At 44.2% G+C, this 19,671-nt stretch overlaps 1 protein-coding gene across 1 annotated transcript in view; it reads right to left on the reverse strand.

Moving 5' to 3' along the window:
* MCTP2 (multiple C2 and transmembrane domain containing 2) overlaps positions 1-19,671 on the reverse strand; it is a 143,952-nt gene that overhangs the window by 41,264 nt on the left and 83,017 nt on the right. Inside the window, exons 13-17 of the mRNA XM_079763895.1 lie at positions 18,831-18,933; positions 18,108-18,210; positions 10,402-10,503; positions 9,400-9,474; positions 6,907-7,026 (exon numbers count right to left, since the gene is read on the reverse strand). Coding sequence (XP_079620021.1) covers positions 6,907-7,026; positions 9,400-9,474; positions 10,402-10,503; positions 18,108-18,210; positions 18,831-18,933 — 503 coding nt within the window. The remainder of the gene's footprint in view (positions 1-6,906; positions 7,027-9,399; positions 9,475-10,401; positions 10,504-18,107; positions 18,211-18,830; positions 18,934-19,671) is intronic.

Here is a 19,671-nt window from a genome sequence, read left to right on the forward strand (position 1 = left end):
GGCTGGGCCTACAGTACGCAACGGGGCATTAACCATTCACCTCTTGTCTAACAGGCCGTGTGAAGATTGGCATGTGCCTAGGATTAAAAAATCCGGGATTAAAAAAGAGCCCTGACCCATTTGGCTCAGTGGATAGAGCGTCGGCCTGTGGACTGAAGGGTCCCAGGTTTGATTCCGGTCAAGGGCATGTACCTTGGTTGCGGGCACATCTCCAGTAGGGGGTGTGCAGGAGGCAGCTGATCGATGTTTCTCTAGCATCGACGTTTCTAACTCTCTATCCCTCGCCCTTCCTCTCTGTAAACAATCAATAAAATATATTTTTTTAAAAAATAAAATAAAATAAAGATCTAACGCTTGCTAGTCAAAATCGAGACGCTCCCAAAATGCCAACTGATTTTCCTCGGCAGAGCCATGATTCTGTCTGGAAGTAAAATGCAATTATAGAGCTGAAAATATAAACATGAAAATATGCTAAAATAGGTAAGACTCTCCTTTTGCATTTTCAACAGATAGTCTTTTAATGCAATTACTGTAATTTTATTAAATGGCATAATTAGTTAATGCCTGAGAAGTTGTCAATGGAAGGTGCAATTATGTTGTAAAAATTATAACCACCATTTGCAATAATGGATTGTTCGTCTAAAAAATGCTGAGAAAAACCTTTAACATATTTTGAAAAGTATATAATGTGGTCCTTTGTGGAAAGGAAAGTTTGGGAAATCATCTGAAATGTTAAATAAATCAAAAAGCTGTCAAATATCTTAAGCATTTTATGTATTTATATATTTTTGCATATAAGCATATGTAGGTATGCATTTAAAAATATTTTGCCCTAGCTGGTTTGGTTTAGTAGATAGAGCGTTGGCCTTTGGATTGAAGGGTCCCGGGTTCGATTCTGGTCAAGGGCACGTGCTGGGGTTGTGGGCTTGATCCCCAGTAGGGGGCGTGCAGGAGGCAGCTGATCAATGATTCTCTAATCATTGATGTTTCTATCTTCCTCTCTCTCCCTTCCTCTCTGAAATCAATAAAAATGTATTTAAATATATATATATATCTTCCCAGCCGGCATGGCTCAGTGGTTGAGTGTTGACCTATGAACCAGGAAGTCATGGTTTGATTCCCAGTCAGGGCACATGCCCGGGTTGTGGGCTCAATCCTCAGTGGGGGCGTGCAGGAGGCAGCTAATCAATGATTCTCTCTCAACATTGATGTTTCTATCTCTCTCTCCCTCTCCTTTCCTCTCTGGAAAAAAAACAAACAAAAAACCACAAAAAAAATACTTCTCCAGGAAAAGTGATTATTGTAACTTTTTTCAGCCTCAGGGAAATACTGTTAGTCTTTGAGCTACAACTGCACAAACACCTCCCAAACAGACAGTGAGGTCTGCTTTGCACATGTGATTGTGACTTCCGGTGGACGGAGACACAGCCGCTGAAATTTAATCAAAGGCAGGTACATCTAGCTGTGAATGAACTGGTGATAGGACTTAAAGAAAAAGTACATTTTTTCGACACAGCTAACACAAAAATATCTAAGGCTTAAAAAAAAAAAAAAAAAAAAGGACCAGCACAAATTTTCAATGTAGTTGTCATTCATGCTCTTTGGGCCACGGAAGGGATCCTAGACAAGCAATCCTTAAGATTTCATATTAAAACTCTTCCTAAACTGTGCTCACAAGATGTTCCACAGAGAAATGTTTTGTTTCCCAAATGCCCTCTGCGTGTGCATGCATGTGTGTGTGTGTGTGTGTGTGTGTGTGTGTGTGTGCGCCTGTGTATGTGTTGGAAAGGTCAGTTCTGTTATTGCTGCTCTTGCTTTTAAGTTATTTTTATTTTTTTTAATATTTTTTTATTGATTTCAGAGAGGAAGGGAGAGATAGAAACATCCATGATGAGAATCACTGATCGACTGCCTCCTGCACGCCCCCTACTGGAGATCGAGCCCACAACCCGGGCATGTGCCCTGACTGGAATTGAACCTGGAATAGTCCAAAGCTCTATCCACCAAGCCAAACCAGCTAGGGCTAAGTTTAATATGGAATCATTTCTCAAAATTCTGGGATCTCTACACACGAAGATTTCTGTATATGCTAACTATGGGATATCACTGAGAAAGTGGAGAACTGTATTTTTAACCTTATTGGGGTGAGTGGGGGGCGGGGGGGAGGGCGTGATTGATGCTTTAAATTAAGCATCGTATTGCAGGCCCTGTCAACTCTGAAGAATACGTTCTTCATTTTTCTGCACTCAAAAAATTCAAGGCAAAGTCACAGATGTGAGAGGCACAGCTTTATGAAGATGCCCATTGATATATGGTAGATTTAGATTACTTCTTAACATCAAACGTCCAAGAAAAAAATTTAATAAAACAAGGAATCTATCAATGCCCCACAGACTTGCCTCCCTTGCTGCGATAGGTGTGGGCCTGTGGGACTGGCAGGACAGCAAACTACACAAACGCGGGCCTTTTTGCAGCGAGGGGACCTTTGCTGCTTTTTATTTTTTATTTTTATTGATTTTTTTACAGAGAGGAAGGGAGAGGGATAGAGAGTCAGAAACATCGATGGGAGAGAAACATTGATCAGCTGCCTCCTGCACACCCCCTACTGGGAATGTGCCCGCAACCAAGGTACATGCCCTTGACCGGAATCGAACCTGGGACCCTTCAGTCCGCAGGCCGACGCTCTATCCACTGAGCCAAACCGGTTAGGGCGGACCTTTGCTATTTTAAATAACCTTCTGAGGATGCCATCTGTCAAATAAAGGCTGTATTTTCCTATGAAAAAATTAATGCATTTATGCCATAGTATCTTTTTGGGTCTTTTAACATATAATATTGGGGTGTGAGAAATATAAGTACCCAATAGAAAACCAAACCAAACCAAAAACACCCATTGATATAATTGGTTCCATAATGCCCATGTCACCATGTAACATTACCTTTTGAGAACAAATTCAATTCACCTATACATATTATACCAAACCAATAAAGCTCAGAAAATGACATAAAAATACCTAGAAAACGTAGAGGAAAGAGAAAGACTTAAAAAACCTAATAAGCAAGATTTCCCATAATCGCTCTAACAAAAACATTTGAGCAGTAGGAGCGTGATTTGGAATGCTCTGGCCACTCTAAGAAAGCCCAGATTTTATGTCTTACAATAACAACGAATTCAACAGCACACAGCGACAGTCACACGTGTTGGGATCAGTGAATTAAAGAGAACTTTCTTTGCTCACTATTGGGAATGCAACCCCAATATATCTGTGGATAGGATTGGTCTCATGGTAGGGGAGGTTTATGCTTGGATTATCCAACAAGATAAAAATTATTTCACATCGGCCCATCCACTTCTGACCAGCCACCACGTGGACTAGGTTTTAACAGGCTGCTGTTCTTTCATTCCTGCTTTCATCAAGAGATGACATATTCATACACACATCCAAAGGAATCCAGAAGACGGATGGGTTGCTTTCATAATGTCTTTAAAATTAACAGCCAGAATATACTAAACATGATCCTATAACATTCTTGCTTTGTAGCATCTGAAAACAGAGACACGAACATGGTATTAACAGGCTCTTTTCATGTGATCTGACAAAACAGAAGGGAGAACAACATTCCTACACCTTTGTCCTCAGCGTGGGGGGCTAGTGTGACTCCCAGTCCCTGCGTCACCCAAATGGTCCTCTTCACACCTGTGCAGGGAACCCTTACATATCGCAGCCCCATTTCTGATGGAGAAGGGCCTCCAGCCCGGACCACGTGGCTCAGTGGTTGAGCATCAACCTATGAACCAGGAGGTCACGGTTCCATTCCTGGTCAGGTCACATGCCTGGCTTGTGGCCTCAATCCCCAGTAGGGGGCGTGCAGGAGGCAGCCGGCCAATGGTTCTCTCATCATTGATGTGTTTAGACTCTCTCTCTCTCTCTCTCTCCCTTCCTCTCTGCACTTTCCACGCCAGTACCTTCAGCACAACCCAGAGAGAGAGAGGTTATGCCTGCATCATTCCTACTTGACTCTCTGCTTTTTCAATAATGTCCAATGGAAACTATCCCCCATTCAGTGGCCCTCCCCCCAGTCTCACAAACCCAGGAACCCTTGCAAAATCACAGTCTGGGGCCCAGCACGAAGAGCACCCCTTTATCTCCTGTCCCGCGGGCCCCCCGAGATTTGAGGGCGACGTGGCAGCCTGCGTCTGCCCAGGGAATAGCCCGGCAGAGGGAACAGGGCATGCACCCCCTGTCCAAGCTCCGTTCCCAATCAGAAGTCCCCACACAAGACAACCTGGTCCTGCTCCTGTAGTATAATCTTTCCTCAGATCAGCCGGGCAGCCCATTAATCATGGCTGTCACTCTCCTCCATGACCCCGGGCAACGGAGCTGTTTTTCTAAAACTCCCAGAGCCAGAAACGAAGCTCGAGAAAGAGGAAACGCTCTCCTCCTCCTCGCAGGGGCTGGCTGGGGGTGCCCACTGGAAGAAGCCACCACTTGTGTTGACGTTTCTTTTTTGCCCAGAACATTCCATGGAACGTTTTGAAGTGAATTCAGGGAGGAAGTGGAGGTAGAGAGGCTGAAGAGAAGCCCAACGCGTGAGGCACCCCCCGCCAAGGAGAACTTGAGAAAGGAAGAGTGGAGAAGTCAATGCCAAGTCCAAGAGCGATACGGACTAATAAAAGCCTTATTAATGCGTTTAAGGCCAATCGTTTTACCAACTTCAGACCCAAGTAAAAGTTCATGGAAGGTCAAGGCTGTAGCCATCACAGACCCTCTACCTCCTGAAGCAATAAAAAAACTGCAATTAACTAGACGGAGCAAACTGCTGTCCACTGACAAGGACAGAGCCTCTTAAAGAGCTGATACACTTGCTCCCTCGGTGGGAATCATAAAGGTTGAAGTGACCTTGAACCCAATGACATCTTGGGCTAATTTAAAAAATATATATTTTTTTATTGACTTCAGAGAGGAAGGGAGAGGGAGGGAGGGAGAGAGAGAGAAACATCAATGATGAGAGAGAATCATGAATTGGCCACCTCCTGCACATCCCCTAGTGGAGATCGAGCCCGCGACCCAGGCATGTGCCCTTGACCGGAATCGAACCTGGGACCGAACTTGGGACCGAAGGGGATCCTTCGGTCCACAGGCCGAGAGAGCGTTAACATAGAAAACAAGACTGTAGCCCGGCTGGCATGGCTCAGTGATTGAGCATCAACCTAGGAACCAGGAGGTCAAGGTTCAATTCTCCATCAGGATGCATGCCCAGGATTGCAGGCTCTATCCCCAGTAGGGAAGCAGCTGATCCATGATTCTCTCTCATCATTGATGTTTCTCTCTCTCTCTCCCTCTCCCTTCCTCTCTGAAATCAATAAAAATATTTTTTTTTTTTTAAGAAAGAAACAGAAAACAGGAGAAAGAAGGAACATGATCAGGACATATCCCATGTCCTATCAGGCCCTGTTGTGACTTGTGCATAGAACAGAACTTGATGGCATAGGACAAAAGGTACAAGATTAGCAGTTGAGAGACTGGGTTTCCCCTCCCATGCCTGACCCTACCCATCTGGCCAAGGGCAAGTTCCTTCCCAAAGGAAGAATGTCCGGGGATGTGAACTGAGGGCGTGGGGCCATCTTTGAAGTCCTTCCAGGTGCATTGGCCTCTCAGTGGCTGACTGGGGTGCTGTTAAGATCTCTGTGATTTCATTGTGCTGGTAAGGGCGGGCCAACGTTATCAGCGAGGAGTGCATTTCACACTCATTCGTGGTTCTCCTTGGTGCGGTTCAGTCAACTGGGTCATGTGTAGCAATCAGCTATGTCCCAAGTGATATGATGTGAATAAATGTGTTTTTTGTGGGGTTTTTTAATTATTTTTTAATCCTCAACTGAGGATATTTTTTTCCCATTGGTTTTTAGAGAGAGCGGAAGGGGGGAGAGAGAAAGAGAGAGAGGAAGAGAGAGAGAGAGAAACATCGATGTGAAAGAGATACATCGAATGGTTTCCTTCTCACACACCCCAATCTGGGCTGGGGATCAAGCCTGCAACCCAGGTACATGCCCTTGACCAGAATCAAACCCGGGACCCTTCAGTCTCCAGGCCGACGCTCTTTCTGCTGAGCCAAACTGGCTAGGGCTGAGTAAATGTTTTTTATATCAGTGCTGACGCATGATTTACTTAAAAATTAGAGCAATCTTGTCTTAATTTAGCCGTGATTTTTCAATGGCCATGTTTCAGAAAACACTGGCATTCACTGGGACAGAGGAGAGGAAGACACACAATGCAGGGACTACACAGACATGGATATACGTCCACAAACACATTTAAAACTACAGAGAACATGGGCCCTCCTAAACTTACCAGCAGTGAGCACATGAGCAAGATTTGGGTAACTTAAGATATTTCCAAGGGTCACTGACATATGTCCTGTCTTAAAAAGACATCTTCTACATACTCACAGTGCCGCAATATCTTCTAGAAAGATGAATGGATACCATTTACGTTTTTGTTTTTATGTTTGTGAATCCTCACCCGAGGATATTTTTCCATTGATTTTTAGGGAGCGTAGAAGAGAGAGGGAAAGACAAGGAGAAACATCAATGTGAGAGAAACACATCGATTGGTTGCCTCCTGCATGAGCCCCGACCAGGGCCCGGGCCGGGAAGAAGCCTGCAACCGAGGTACGTGCCCTTGACCGGAATCGAACCCGGGACCTTTCAGTCTGCAGGCCGATGCTCTAACCACTGAACCACACCTGCCAGGGCCCATTTCCGTTTTTACGTTTCCTTACAGGTGTGAACGTCAGCAGGGTTGACTGTGTTGCATTCAGCTTCGTATCAGTAACAGGAGGCCCGTGTTTCGCGTGGGAATTCAGGCCTCGGAAACCAACAGCGCGAGCCTGAGAGAGGGCGCTCACCACAAACGCCACGGCGCTCCTCAGCGTGGACTCCCACTGGAAGCAGCTCTTCAGGAACTGGAGTGAATTCCATATCGCCATGGTGATCCTCCTCACCCGGTCCACATCTCTGGATAAGATCTGGTCAGGAGACACGGGAAACAGAGAAGTAGATGTGAATGCTCCACAGACTCGGTGTAGATCGGGCAGCCTGGCCGTCTCCATGGTATGCTGTGTTGCTGCTAATTAAAAAACCGGGAGGAAAAGTCCTCGTGCTTCTTCCAAAATTCCTCTTAAAGTCCCATCATCCGTGGAGGAAAAGAGAATGCAATGCATTTGATGGCACCTTTGATAGAGGAGGACCTGTTTGAATCGTGTTCATTACACAACTGAGCTGGGGAAAAACGAATGAAGACAGGCATCTGGGGTGTGTGTGTGTGTGTGTGTGTGTGTGTGTGTGAGAGAGAGAGAGAGAGAGAGAGAGAGAGAGAGAGAGAGAGAGAGAGAAATACAGAGACAGATACACAGAAACACAGAGAGTGGGAACAAGTGGCTACCTGTTTAGTTTAGAAGGAAATGGACAATTTATAGTAGAAATGTTCAGGTATTTTAACTAATCGAGTCCAGAAGAAAAAGGCTATAGGAGCCCTAGCCGGTTTGGCTCAGTGGATAGAGCATCGGCCTGCGGACTTAAGGGCCCCAGGTTCGATTCCGGCCAAGGGCACCTGCCTGGGTTGCGGGCTCGATCCCCCCTAGTAGGGGACGTGCAGGAGGCAGCCGATTAACGATTCTCTCTCATCATTGATGTTTCTCTCTCTCTCTCTCTCTCTCTCCCTTCCTCTCTGAAATCAATTTTAAAAAAAGTCTATAGGAAAGGCTAGTTCTGGCAAAGGAATGCAGTTCTATCTCCCAGCTACTAGCCTGTGACCTTGGGTCAGTTTTTTAACCTTTCTCTTAGCAATGTACCAACCTTAACGGTGGAGAGAATTAACGCACTTGGAGTGCTTGTCACATAGCTAAGTGCTTTGAAGTATCTGCCTCAGAAGCACAAGTTTCGACTTTGTGAGAACGAGGGGACACCTAGTGGTGAGAGGGAGGACCCTCACATACCCCAGGATTCCAGCCCCTCCCACCACCCCGGGTGCTCTCAGAGCCCGGAGCCACCCCACCATGCGGGGGTCGGTGTTTGGCGAAGGAAATGTCTTTTCTCCCAGTGGTAATCGGATTCATTTCAGTTTGTTTGCAAAAGCCGCTGCCCCACCTACCTCACCTCGGGTTTTAACTTTCAAGTAAACAGAGCCAAAAAGGCAATACGGCTAATAATACAAATAAAAAAAATAAGAGGTCGACTCCGATTACACTCAGCCAACATGACAGCCCATGTTATTGCAGACCGAAGCCAAACGCTGGGATGCCCCCCTCAGCGGATGGTGGAGGCCCTTTCCGAGGGGGCCCAGAAGTTCATGGGAAACAGAAGGACGATGAGACGCCCTTTCTAGGGAACTGCTTTCTGTCCCCCACAGCTGCTCACCCACAGGAAGGGGTGGAAGTAATAAATACTCTGAAAAGGGGACACTCTGTTCTTTGTTACACAACCAGAGAGGACAATAGGGACAGAGCGAAATCCCGAGTGCTGTCTGAACAGGACGGGGAGGGGCCTGGAGATAAATGGAAAAGTCGCGCTCGACAAAGAATGTGCGGCTTCCCCTACGGGGCTCCGATCCTCACCTTGGGTTGAAATGAGGACAGAAGAATTCAGGGCAACAGAAAGAGAGAGACAGGCCATTCAGAAGGGGGTGAAGTGGCAACAACTCCCCGAATTCAGACAATACGAACGTGGTAGGAGAAGCTGTGGGAGTCCCAGGCTAGACGGCTCTAAAGATGCACTGGGCTAATTTCTTTATGAATGGAAAGGCCAGAATCCCTCCCTGAGACGCTGAAGGACAGAGACAGACATGGCTGTGATTAAAGGAAGGAGAGCAGGGCACGGAGATCTGGAGAACGCTCACAGGGGCTTGAGGCTAGGGATTCTGTTCATAGGACAGCTCAGGAGGTTAATGGAGGGCTGACACCTTCTATCTCATCCAACACATGTCGGCTGAGTCTTTCCCTTCTTATTGAGCTGACTGAAGTCCTTGTTTTGGGAGAGAAGGGGGGAAAAGGAGAAAAGAGTGGTGAGGTGGGGACTGAGAATGATAGTAGGGGTAGGGGTAGGGGTAGGGATAGAGGCAGAGGTAGAGGTAGAGGTAGAGAAAGAGGTAAAGGTAGAGAGAGAGGTAGAGGTAGAGGTAGAGAATGAGAGAGAAAGAGAGGGAGAGAAGGAAAGAAAAGGAGGAGTAGGAGAGGGAGGAGAGGAGAAAGAGAAGGAGGAGGAGAAAAAGAAGAAGAGGAAGAAGAACAACAGGAGAAAGAGGAGGGAGAGGGGAAGGGTGGATGCGAGCAAATATTGACAGCCAGGACACCAGGTCCCGCATGCTGAGCGAACCAACAAGCCAGCTCACCACAGAGACCCACCTTTTTGGACAACTTGCGGCTGTCTTCAACAAAGCGCTTTTCCCTGGGCGTGAAGGTCCTGATACTGGCTTTGACCTAGGACGACACCATTGTTAAAAAAAAGGGAGGCGTTCCTGTAGATTTCGTTCCTGTCCTTCACTTCATGATGGGGAAGGAACCCGGGAATCAATCTGTTTTACCCCAAGGCCTGGCGGGGAGCAGAGAATGGTGGTCACCCCTGAGCTCTGTGTGTGTGTGTGTGTGTGTGTGTGTGTGTGTGTGTGTTTGGGGGGGGGGGTGCTAGGGGGGATCTCATTGCATGAACTTCACTTGGGTGGGTCAGACCCGATCTGGAAGACCACAGGATATCTGCAAACCAATGGAGGTATTTAAACCACTGCAGAGATCGGCTGCATGAAGTTCTCAGACCAAAGTCTCTAAAAAGGAAAACCTCCCTTCACGTAAAGTTGGGAGCTATGTTTTCACCAGTAATACCTGGCATGCGAAAGGAGCTTCTGGATTATAAAACCTATTTTGCACAGAAAAATCTCATTTCCTCTCAGTGATCTGGAAAAACAGGATTAATACCAGCTGAAAACAGGAGTGTCCAGCATGGATTTGATGGTTGAAGGGTTTTTGTTGTTGTTGTTTGTTTTAAATATATTTTTGTTGATTTCAAAGACGAAGGGAGAGGGGGAGAGAGAGAGAGAAACATCAATGATGAGAGAAAATCACTGATCGGTTGCCTCCTGCACGCCCCCTACTGGGGATGGAGCCCGCAACCCGGGCATGTGCCTGTGACCTCTTGGTTCATGGGTGGACGATCAACCACTGAGCCACACTGGCCGGGCAATGGTTGGGCTTTAAAACACTGTTCTCTTTCTCTCTCTCTTTCCCTCTCCCCGTCACTCTCCCTCTGTGCAAATATTCTAAAACATTTCACACGGACTGGAGTCTCTCTAGGCTGGCCACCTGTCACATTAGTTACAGGGAAACCGGGAGGTATGGCACAGTGAGACTTACGGCATTATAGATGAGCTCCATCTCCAAGTAAATGACTCCTTTAAAAGCTTGCTCTAAATCTTTATTCTTCAACACGTAGCAATTCGTTTGTCCATCTCGAATCTGCCATAAGCAACAGAAAAAATACAAACGTTTCCTGGGGTTTAAACTAAACAGACTCACAGAGATGCACAAGCAGATGAAACACCTACTAGGCCAATATTAAAATCATCTTAAATCAACTGTTCACTGTAGGGTGCTCTTACAGCCGATAGAAAGCTAAAGTAACAATTACTGATGATCTAAATGGAAAATTAGTGGCCTGGATTATTACAGCGTCTACGTGGGCTTTCAAAAATCTCAGAGGTTATACATGTCTATTTATTAAAACAAGATAAATATTCTACAAAAATCCCTGGCCAGTATTCCTCCAGCCGGCCAAGGTCATGGGAAAAAGGAAACGCTTGGAAACGGTCACAAATCAGAAGACTTCGGAGATAAGACCACTAAATGCCAAGTGTGCTAGGTACCCTGGGGTGGATCCTGGAACAGAAAAAGGACATCATTGGAAAAGCTGGTGGCATTCCAACGAAGGCCACAGGTTAGTTAACAGCAATGTACAATGTCAGGTTTTGTGGTGTTTTAGCTTTTGTTGTTGTTGTTGTTCTTTTTCCTGTTGTTGTTTAGTTTTGACCAGTGTATCACGGGCATAAAAGTTGTCAACATGAGGGGAAAGGAGGAGAGAGAATCATGAATTGGCTGCCTCCTGCACGCCCCCTACCAGGGATGGAGCCCGCAACCTGGGCATGTGCACAGACCAGGAATGGAAGTGTGACCTCCTGGTTCATAGGTCGATGAGCTGAGCCACGCCGGCCGGGCCAGGCCAAGCCATATTTTAAATGACTATTGCTGTCACTCCAAGTGCTTGGCACAAGGGTTCTTATAAACAGTGGTGGAAATGAGTCGAGTAAGTCAGGGCGGGAAACAGAGCCATTCCACTTTACAAGGGAGAGGTCACCTTCCTTCCCTAAGTCACCCCACCTCTCCAGATTGAATAGGTCTTTAAACAGAAAGATGGCTTTCCTGGCCAGTGGCTCAGAGGAAGGGGGTGCCCCATAAAGACCTGGTTTCCTTCCGAAACGGGCTCCAAACAGGATTCGGGGCTTCCTCTTATGTCCACGGTCTCACTTAATAAATTGTGGGTGTTAAAGTTGAAAGAGATAAATACAAAAGCAGCCTGACCCTTTGCCAAGCTGACTGGCGTCCAAGTTAGCTTTGCTTCGGGCCACAGGCATTGTACCCCGTTATCTTAAACTTTCCATGATTTCTTAAGGGTCAGGGAAGGTCAAACAGAAGAACAAGGGGTAGCAGTATAAAAAGAAATATTTTATAGTAAGAGAAGTTTTTTTGTGGTTTTTTTTTGGTGTGTGTGCATGTTTTTTTAATTTGGTAAATGATCGTTTCCTCTTTCTCAATGTCCTAGAATTGTGTCAGCAAAACACAGAATCCACCGAGGGACATTCAAGTAATCAGACTGTCCGTTTCCTTGTAACGCTAGGCATTTTTATTTAATACACAGCAATTTCATAGTAATCAAGAGGCCTCAGCTATGATGAAGGCTATTCCTGTTTGGCACTTGAATATATTATTATTACCTTAAAATACATAAATTACAAGTTGAAACTTTTTTTTTTAAGTTTGAAAAATAACAGAAAAAAATTAAAAGTCTCTCTGAACTTCCAAAAATACCACCATTCTTCCCCCTGGATGGCAACTAGATAGAAATTTGGCATAGATCCCTCCTAAGTTTTTATTGAGACTTTACATTCGTAAACTATATGTACTTTGCAACTTCATTTTTGTACCTATCCATAGGATTCGGATTGAAAAGTTTGAAGTAGAATATGGATCTGCCTCATTTCTTTACATTGCTATATAATATTCAAAATATAAATAACCCACACTTTATGAATTTTCCTGTTGATTCACTTTTTCTGGCTGTCTGCTAGAAGGAAAAACCTTCGGGGGAAAGATCAAGTATCAGGGAAAGAGGAAATATGCTACTTTGTATGTGGGATAGGCTTGGTTTAGGAATAGATCTATATGTTGAAACATTTACTATTATAATTAAACACTGAAGTAATAACCTATTATTCCACTGGGGAATGGTTCCCATATATTTTTTAAATTCAAAAGATAAAAGCGTGGAAACATATACATTAACATAAGACTAAAAACGAGGTGTCATTCTCACTGGTTTTCCTGATTATTTCACACCCACCTCTGAGATATATACACTTTCTAAATTCACATTTTACAGACTAGGAAACTGAAGAACAGAGGCATTATGCACCTTTTCTAGAGGTGGAACTGCTGACTCATAAGATATATCTATTTGATGGCTTTTCCCTCCTACAACGCTGTATCCATTTATACTCCTAGCCTCTGTGAATCAGACCATCCATTTCCTCGCAACACTGGGCATTTTTATTTAATATACAGCAATTTCGTAGGAATAAAAAGGCCTCAGGTTGTTTTAATATGTACTCTTTTTTATAACTAATGAGACCGAACATTTTCTCTCCTACGTTTATTAACGGTGCGCCGTGGTAGGACTGGGAGACCAGGCAGACTTAGATTCAATTCCCACGTCTGGCATTTAGCATCTGTATGGCCAGGGGTAATTCTATCTCTTCGAGTCTCAGATGCTGCTCTACAATAGAAACCCAGAATACAAATGCTCAGAGATACGTGTATGTTAAATTGTAATCCATTTTATCAAGGTGCCTTCTCCAAGGCATACTCTCTCTAACAGTGTTTGAGAGTCCTTTTTCTTTCTTTCTTTAATTTAAATATATTTGTATTGATTTCAGAATGGAAGGGAGAGGGAGAGGGAGAGAGAGAGATGGAAACATCAATGATGAGAGAGAATCATGGATTGGCTGCCTCCTGCACGCCCCGCACTGGGGATCGAGCCCGCAACCTGGGCATGTGCCCTGACTGGGAATGAACTGTGACCTCCTGGTTCATAGGTCCATGCTCAACCACTGAGCCACACCTGTTGGCCGAGAGTCTTTTCCTATACTTAGTGATCACTCCTAGTGAAAAATCTTTACTATAGGTGTTAATTTGACTGCTCAAACAAATTTAATAATTTAGTGTACTCAAACTAAGGTGACAGCTTACCCTGTAAGTGCTTACAGTATGCTATACTGCAATCACTTTACATTGGCCAAACTATTTAAACCCTCACCCCAGACGTCCATTGTAGGTATTATGATAATTATCTTCGTGCCATCAAGGAGGAAATAGAAACAGAGAGGTTTAGCAACCTCAAAAATCACACAGCCCCTTAAGGAAAAAGACCGGATGCCAATGCAAGTGGCCTGGCTTCATCGTCTGTTCTCTTAATAATCATAATCACGTGTGAATAAAGCACAAGCCATTCATATGATTATTAGCTTAACTGTTCTGATTTCTACCTCTTCAAATTAACGTTTCTGCTGGGTAGACATGTCTTTTCTTTATTAATTAAAAAACACACCTTTGCCCTAACTGGTTTGGCTCAGTGGATGGAGCATGAGCCTGCGGACTAAAGGGTCCCAGGTTCGATTCCAGTCAAGGACATGTACCTTGGATGCGGGCACATCCCCAGTAGGAGGTGTGCAGGAGGCAGCTGATCGATGTTTCTCTCTCATGGATGTTTCTAACTCTCTATCCCTCTCCCTTCCTCTCTGTAAAAAAAAAATAAATCAATAAAATATATTAAAAAAAAAACACCTTTTCTAAGTTGGTGAGACTATTCATTTTTTTAAGTTTTTGCTCAGACTCCTCAGTAAAATTTAGGTGTGTTATTCATAGTGATCCCTATATTTCTTGTTCTTTCATAATTCTTAATGTGTTTTTCTCTTTTTTTCATAGCCTTGTAAATGGCTTGCCTGTTGAATTACATTTTACAGAAGTAGTACTTGGATTTATCAAATACACCATGTACATATTTTCCATGTTGCTCATTTTTTAATGTTCATTAATTCCTTTCTACTGTCCTTAGTTTTATTTCCTTTTGTTGAGATGCTTAAATGATTTTCAACCTTTGTTGTTTAATTATGAAAACATTCAAGTTAAGAATTTCCTCTGAATAATACTTTTGGCCCTTCTCCACATTTTTTTTCATTGTTATCTTTTTATGTTTTCGAGGAGAAAACATTAATTTCCAAGTGGGACATAATGCAATCAGGTTATTTTTTAAATTGCTTTGAATGAAATCTGAAATTAGAAGGACCGTACTTTCATTCATTATTTCACTGAAATATAATCTGGGTACCTAAACATACATATTTCTTGGAAAGTTTGGTGTGTTATCACAAAGTGAACAGACCTAGATAACCTTTAGAAATCCTCGTGGAATTACTAAGTCCTCTTTCCTTTCCAAAGGTAATTCTCCACATTTTATAAGTATATTATTGCATTGTTCCTTTCTAGAGCTGTAGTTTTGATATCTATATTAACTACTTGAGATTTTTCCCCCCCACCAAGTGTTTTGATACTTGTCTCACTTTGGTTATTAATTTCTATTTTCCTAGTGCTGTGATCACAGTGAAGTCTCTATCTTTTTTTAATCTATTGAGGCATTTGAGGCCCACAACATGATCAATACATGAACATGTTAAATGGGAATGTGAATGGAGTATTTTATATATTTACATGTGTGTATGCACACACATGCATTAAGTAAGCTCACTGCTTATTCTCTGAAGTTGGAGAACAATCCCTGTGGTACGCCTAAAATGCATCTGAGAACTTGTTAGAAAAAGCAGACTGCAGCCCGGCCGGCATGGCTCAGTGGTAGAGCATCAAGCTATGAACCAGGAGGTCACGGTTCGATTCCAGATCAGGGCACATGCCCGGGTTGCGGGCTTTATCCCCAGTAGGGGGCGTGCAAGAGGCAGCCCATCCATGATTCTCTCTCATCATTGATGTTTCTCTCTCTCTCTCTGCCTCTCGCTTCCTCTCTGAAATAAAATATATATATTTACATATATGTATTTATTTATATATTTTAAAGGAGACTGCAGCATCTCATCCCCAGAAATTCAGTAGCTGTGGGATGGTGTGGGGGGCCTTTCATTATTAACACACTCTGTGCAGCTTTGACATTCAAACATTTGGGCTTTCAAGAAATATCACAGCCTTGTTTTTTCCTTCTGATATTTTTAAAGCTGAATAGATCATATGAGTGACCATTTTGTGATTCCAATTTTGTAATATTTCCTGTATCTCTAATACCACACACACACACACACACACACACACACACACACACACTCATTTCTATGGGAAATCATTCACATAGATGTTCAAGTTTGTTATAACCCTATTGATACTGACATTGGCTCTTTGAACCCATAAAACCTCCTCCTCTGTATGTCTGACTTGTGTTTACATTATGTCATTGCTTTTGTTCATCCATCTCTGTATGACCAACCATGTCGAGGTGTTCCAAACATGTAGCAGTTAGACTTCCTCTGTGAATCACTGTAAAGGGTTTTTCCATCTAATAGAAAAGCTTACCCCATTCAGCACTTACCATCAGGCATGCGATGTTCAGATTAATACTCGCCATCTTCTTGTTATAGGACATTAAAGAAATCCTACCGATTATCCGTCTTCCTCCCTTAGCTGTCTATCCTAACCAACTATCATCCACCTGATAAACTACATACATCATGTATATTACATATGTTGCATGATAACTCCAGCAGGTCAAAGCTACACTCCCAGTTTCCAGGGCTAATCAGGAAATTTGCCTTATTGTATGTCTTCCTTTATGTATTTCAATGGGCATACTGAACCAAAATTAGGCAAGGAGGAGAGCTGAACATGTGTGTTCAAAAACCACCATGTTAGCCCTGCATTGGGACTACTTTTAATATTTTTTAAATTTGGGTTTTCCATATACAAATATTAACACAAAGTAAAAGATCAACATTATTTATTTTAATGGCCAAGATTTCAGCATTAACCACAAAACAAAACGACGGTGTACATGTGTCCATTAGAATGTGCAAATCTCATCACAGGTGCAACGTGGGCAAACACTCGATTGGAAATGCAAATGGAGACTTGCATGGACATTTATTGGGTAGGAGCAATTACGGGAAATTTGTCCCATAAAACTAATTAAGTGAAGCTGTTGCCGGTGCAGCGAGCGACTGAGCACGTGGCTTCACAGAGAAAGCCGAAGGCTGCGTGAGGCGTGCGTCTCATTACAGATTCACACGTTGGCGTGGATTGCACCTAGAATTAGAATTTGTTTCGAAATGTAGAACCTCATCACGCCGCAGACATTAGGAAATAACAATAAAGAGATGCTCTTCTTACTTTACAGAAACCTGATTTTCAAAGCCTTCCTAGGTTGGCCCATTAGATAATTCTGAGAGGGTAAACATATCCTATATAATCCTATATAATAAAGAGCTAATATGCTAATTAGACCGAACAGCAGAACGACCTTCTGGACGTCCTTCCGGATGACCTTCCGGATGAAGCTGGGGCTGCGAGGGCCGGCCCAGGCTGTGAGGGCTGGCCAGGGCTGAGCCCATTGCACGAATTTCATGCATTGGGCCTTTAGTGTTTAAATAAAAAAGAATGACCTAGATAGATGAGAAAAATCCAGCCGGATTTTCGGGACAGAATTAGGATCGATTAGTTGAGGATAGAAATGTTAAATAAATCTACTGAATTAGATAATTATTAGGAGATGGAGTCTAGCTTGGAAATGTTTTAAAACTCTCCAATGTGTATACTATTTTCCAATGCATATTTACTATGTTATCAATCGGATGATTTAAGGAATAAAATGTTTCTTGTTAGAGATATTTAGCATTTTGGTATATTTTTAATCACATTTATAGCTACAGGTTAGGTAGAGAATCAGTTCAAGTTGGGGAGCGTTTGCTGCGGGAAGAGCCCCCATAAATCCTCTAAGGAGCTGATCACTTTCCCAATTTATTGGTCAAGGAATTCGAAAATCAATCTGAACAGAAACAGCCACACCTTGCCCGACCCACGTGGCTCAGTGGTTGAGCACAGACCTATGAACCCGGTCATGGTTTCGATTCCTGGTTCGGGGCACATAACCGGGTTGTGGGCTCGGTGCCCAGCAGGGGGCGTGCAGGAGGCAGACGATCAATGATTCTCTCTCCTTATTGATGTTTCTCTCTCTCCCCCACTCCCTTCCTCTCTGAAATCAATAAAACCATATTTAAGAAAAAAAAAAAAAAAAGGCTGGTGAAAACGGTTTGGTTGTTCAATCATATTTGACTGACACAGAGACGCCCTAACCGGTTTGGCTCAGTGGATAGAGCATCGGCCTGCGGACTGAAGGGTCCCAGGTTCGATTCCGGTCAAGGGCACGTACCTTGGTTGCGGGCACATCCCCAGTAGGAGGTGTGCAGGAGGCAGCTGATAGATATTTCTCTCTCATCGATGTTTCTAACTCTCTATCCTTCTCCTTTCCTCTCTGTAAAAAATCAATAAAATATATTTTTTTAAAAAGGAAATTATGTTAATTTATATCTGAAACTACTGGAATAAAACAGTTGTCTCCACCTAGAGTCATAAAGCGTTCTCTGGACGCAGGTCGAAGAGACGAAGCAGCTCTACACCACAGAAAGTTGTCAACTACACAATGACCCGCAAACTGTGCATTAACAAAGGTAACTTACAGACAGCAAGGGAATGGAGACTTTTCCAAGAAAATCCGGGGGTTTGTCTCCATCTTCATCAAACACTGTCACTTCCAAAGCATCATGGACATCTTTAACAGGGCTGCAACAAGAAACACACCGCGGATCATACACAAACACACACACACACACACACACACACACACACACACACACACACACGTGGAGTCGGTTCCGTGAAGATCTGAAAACACGGTTTCACTAATTAAGTCTGCAGGTCCTTAGAGTATAAATCTACCATTTAATTAAACTCCAAAAATTAAATCAAACTGGCTATATTCCCAAGCCTTCCATCAGAGAAGATTCAGTCATCCATATGAGAAAAAGTCAACTTCCTTACTATGTGACATTTTCCATGTCTCGGTGCACGCCAGGGTGGGACCGTTAAAGAAACAGGATGAGGAGAGACTGGGAGACAGAAGGAGGAGGGTAAAAGGATGGTGATTTCGAAGTAGCTTCCCAGCTGGTTTGGCTCAGTGGATAGAGTGTTAGCCTGTGGACTGAAGGGTCCCGGGTTCAATTCCGGTCAAGGGCACGTGCCCGGGTTGTGGGCTCGCTCCCTGATCGCGCAGGAGGCAGCCGATGCATGATTCTCTCACCATGGATGTTTCTCTCTCTCTCTCCCTCTCCCTTCCTCTCTGAAATCACTAACTTGTTTTTCTTAAAGATGCCCCTGGACAGTCCAGAGGCTAAAGGACTTACAACGTAAACACTTTGTTCCACTCGGGGTTGAGGGTTTTGTAGATGGTGTGTGTCTGCAGCCGGTCGTTGCCCAACTCCAACAAGCAGAAAGGGTCGCTCTTCCCTGGAAGGAAAACACAGACGTCGGTCAGAGACACAGGGACCTCAGACGTGACAGAGGCCAGTGAACCGAGGCCACGGGCTTCCCTCACGGTGCAGCTGTGCTGGCTGAGAGAGGAGAGCGAGCCCATCTACCCCGCAAGCCACGTGGGAGCCCAGGGTCCTGCAAATGCTGAAACCGTGGCATCGTTAACAGGTTGGGACTGACATGCAACCCAGAGGCAGCCTTGCGTGCCCGGGGCCACACAGGTGTCGTAGGAGCAGGTGTTAAGTCGTCACGTGAGCGAATCTACTTTTGTGTTGTTGTTTTCACATTTTTATTGACTTCAGAGAAGAAGGGAGAAGGAGAGAGAGAGTGAGAGAGAAACATCAATGATGAGAGAGAAGCATGGATCGGCTGCCTCCTGTACGCCCTACACACTGGGGATCGAGCTTGCAACCCGGGCATGTGCCCTTGACCGGGAATCGAATCCAGGACCCTTCAGTCCGTAGGCCGATGCCCCCTGAGCCAAACCAGCTAGGGCTCGTGTTTTCTTTTAAAACAGAAGCTCATCTCTGTTCCCTTCTTAGATTCCCTTCGAGTTAATATAGGTCATTGTTCTTCTGTAAGTGAAGCCTACGATAGCTTACAGGCCTCCCATGGTGTGAGGGAAGCGGAGAAAAGTACAAACACGGCTATTTAGGAGTTAAAACAGCTTTGCAGTGAGTGGCCACACACATGGAGGATCCTATATGTTCAATA

Source organism: Cnephaeus nilssonii (genome assembly GCF_951640355.1).
Source record: "Cnephaeus nilssonii genome assembly, chromosome: 24".
NCBI lineage: Eukaryota > Metazoa > Chordata > Mammalia > Chiroptera > Vespertilionidae > Cnephaeus > Cnephaeus nilssonii.